Source organism: Beta vulgaris, chromosome 4, assembly GCF_026745355.1.
Source record: "Beta vulgaris subsp. vulgaris cultivar EL10 chromosome 4, EL10.2, whole genome shotgun sequence".
Taxonomy (NCBI): Eukaryota; Viridiplantae; Streptophyta; class Magnoliopsida; order Caryophyllales; family Amaranthaceae; genus Beta; species Beta vulgaris.
The window spans coordinates 43,770,938-43,772,559 of record NC_079205.1 but is presented as its reverse complement, the minus strand read 5'-3'; the positions used below and the strand labels follow the sequence as shown (position 1 = coordinate 43,772,559).

The following is a 1,622-nucleotide window of genomic DNA, read 5'->3' as shown; positions in this document are numbered from 1 at the left end:
CATCCTATAGATGGATGGATGCTATGAACAAAGAGTTAGAGGCTCTTGAAACCAATGGTACTTGGGATATTGTGGATTTACCTAGCAATGTTAAACTTATTGGCTGTAAATGGGTCTACAAGACCATATTCAACTCTGATGGGACTGTAGAAAGGTGTTAAGGCAGGTTAGTTGCTCGTGGAGATAAACAAATTCAAGGCAAGGACTATAAACACACTTTTAGTCCAATTGCTAAATTTACTACTGTTAGAACTATTCTTGTAGTTGTTGTTGCTTGTCATACGAAAATTCATCAACTAGACATCAATAATGCCTTTTTACATGGCTTTATTGAGGAAGACTCATATATGCAGCCTCCCTTGGGTTATACAAAGATCAAACCAGGTCAAGTTTACAAGCTGAAACGCTCCATAATCTATGGCCTAAAACAGGCTTCTAGGTAATGGAATTTAGAATTGACTAAATTTCTTTTTGCTCTTGGTTTTATACAGTCTATGTATGACTATTCTATGTTTATATTACAACATGGAGACACTTATACTATTGTTGTGGCTTATGCGGATGACCTATTGGTAGCTGGAACACATCTTTCTCAAATTCAACATTTGAAATATAAGTTACATGCTGAATTTACAATTAAGGACCTAGGTCCTCTCAAATACTTTTTAGATATTGAAGTTACTAGAGATTCATCTGGTATTCTGCTCAATCAAAGGAAATACATTTTGGATCTTCTTCACAACACTGGTATGACTGATTGTAAGGCTGCAACTTGTCCTTTCTCACAAGGCTTAAAGCTCAGCAAGCATGATGGTGATTTGATGACTGATCCTAAACTTTATAGAAGAATTATTAACAAGCTGTTGTACTTAAACATGAACAGGCCAGATATTTCTTTTGTTGTTCAACAGCTCAATCAATTTCTTTGTGCCCCTAGAGTTCCTCATTTTCTTGTTGCTCAACATGTTCTAAAATATGTAAACAACACATTACATCATGGTTTGTTCTACTCAGCTAACTCCACTTTGTAAGTTCATGGTTACTATGATGCAGATTGGGGCTCCTGCATGGATTCATCCAAGTCTCTTACTAGTTATTGCATATTTCTTGGTACTTCTCTCATATCCTGGAAGACTAAGAAACAAAAAAGTTGTTTCTAAAAGTTCCACTAAAGCTGAATATAGAAGCATGAGTCACACTACTACCCAGTAAAACTTACAAGTAAACCATATATAAAGATGGCGACTATAGGGTTGCTTTTCCCTAGTACGAGAGGACCGGCTCTGGTGTACTACTGAACTCACTTGGATCAATAATTTATTGGCAGATCTTTAAGATCCACATTCCTACTCTTGTGCCTTTATTTTGTGATAATAAGGTTGCTAAACACATAACTGAAAATCCTTGTTTTCATGAAAGAATAAATCATTTCCACATTGATGTTCACTATATTCGACAGAATGTAGAGTCTAGCTTTATTGTCACTCATCGTGTTAGTTCACATATGCAATTGGGTGATTTATTAACTAAATCTCTTGGTCCTGCTCATCATAACTTATTGACTTTCAAGCTAGGCATTGTTGCTCCTATTTCTTCCCCAAGTCCAGCTTGAGGAGCTAGGC

The 1,622-nt window shown here is 36.2% G+C and overlaps 1 protein-coding gene across 1 annotated transcript; it reads left to right on the top strand.

Moving 5' to 3' along the window:
* Positions 1-347: 347 nt before the first annotated feature.
* LOC104907691 (uncharacterized mitochondrial protein AtMg00810-like) lies at positions 348-1,160 on the top strand. Its single transcript, XM_048642074.1, has 4 exons — positions 348-363; positions 454-716; positions 915-999; positions 1,054-1,160. The coding sequence occupies exons 1-4, from the start codon at positions 348-350 to the stop codon at positions 1,158-1,160; spliced, it is 471 nt and encodes a 156-aa protein (XP_048498031.1).
* The last annotated feature ends 462 nt before the right edge of the window (positions 1,161-1,622 follow it).

Bases quoted from the DNA above. Each gene is read 5' to 3' on its own strand.
- LOC104907691 (XM_048642074.1), top strand. The intron at 717-914 runs AAATACATTTTG...GTTCAACAGCTC, and splicing joins GTATTCTGCTCAATCAAAGG to AATCAATTTCTTTGTGCCCC. The intron at 1,000-1,053 runs GTTTGTTCTACT...ACTATGATGCAG, and splicing joins AAACAACACATTACATCATG to ATTGGGGCTCCTGCATGGAT.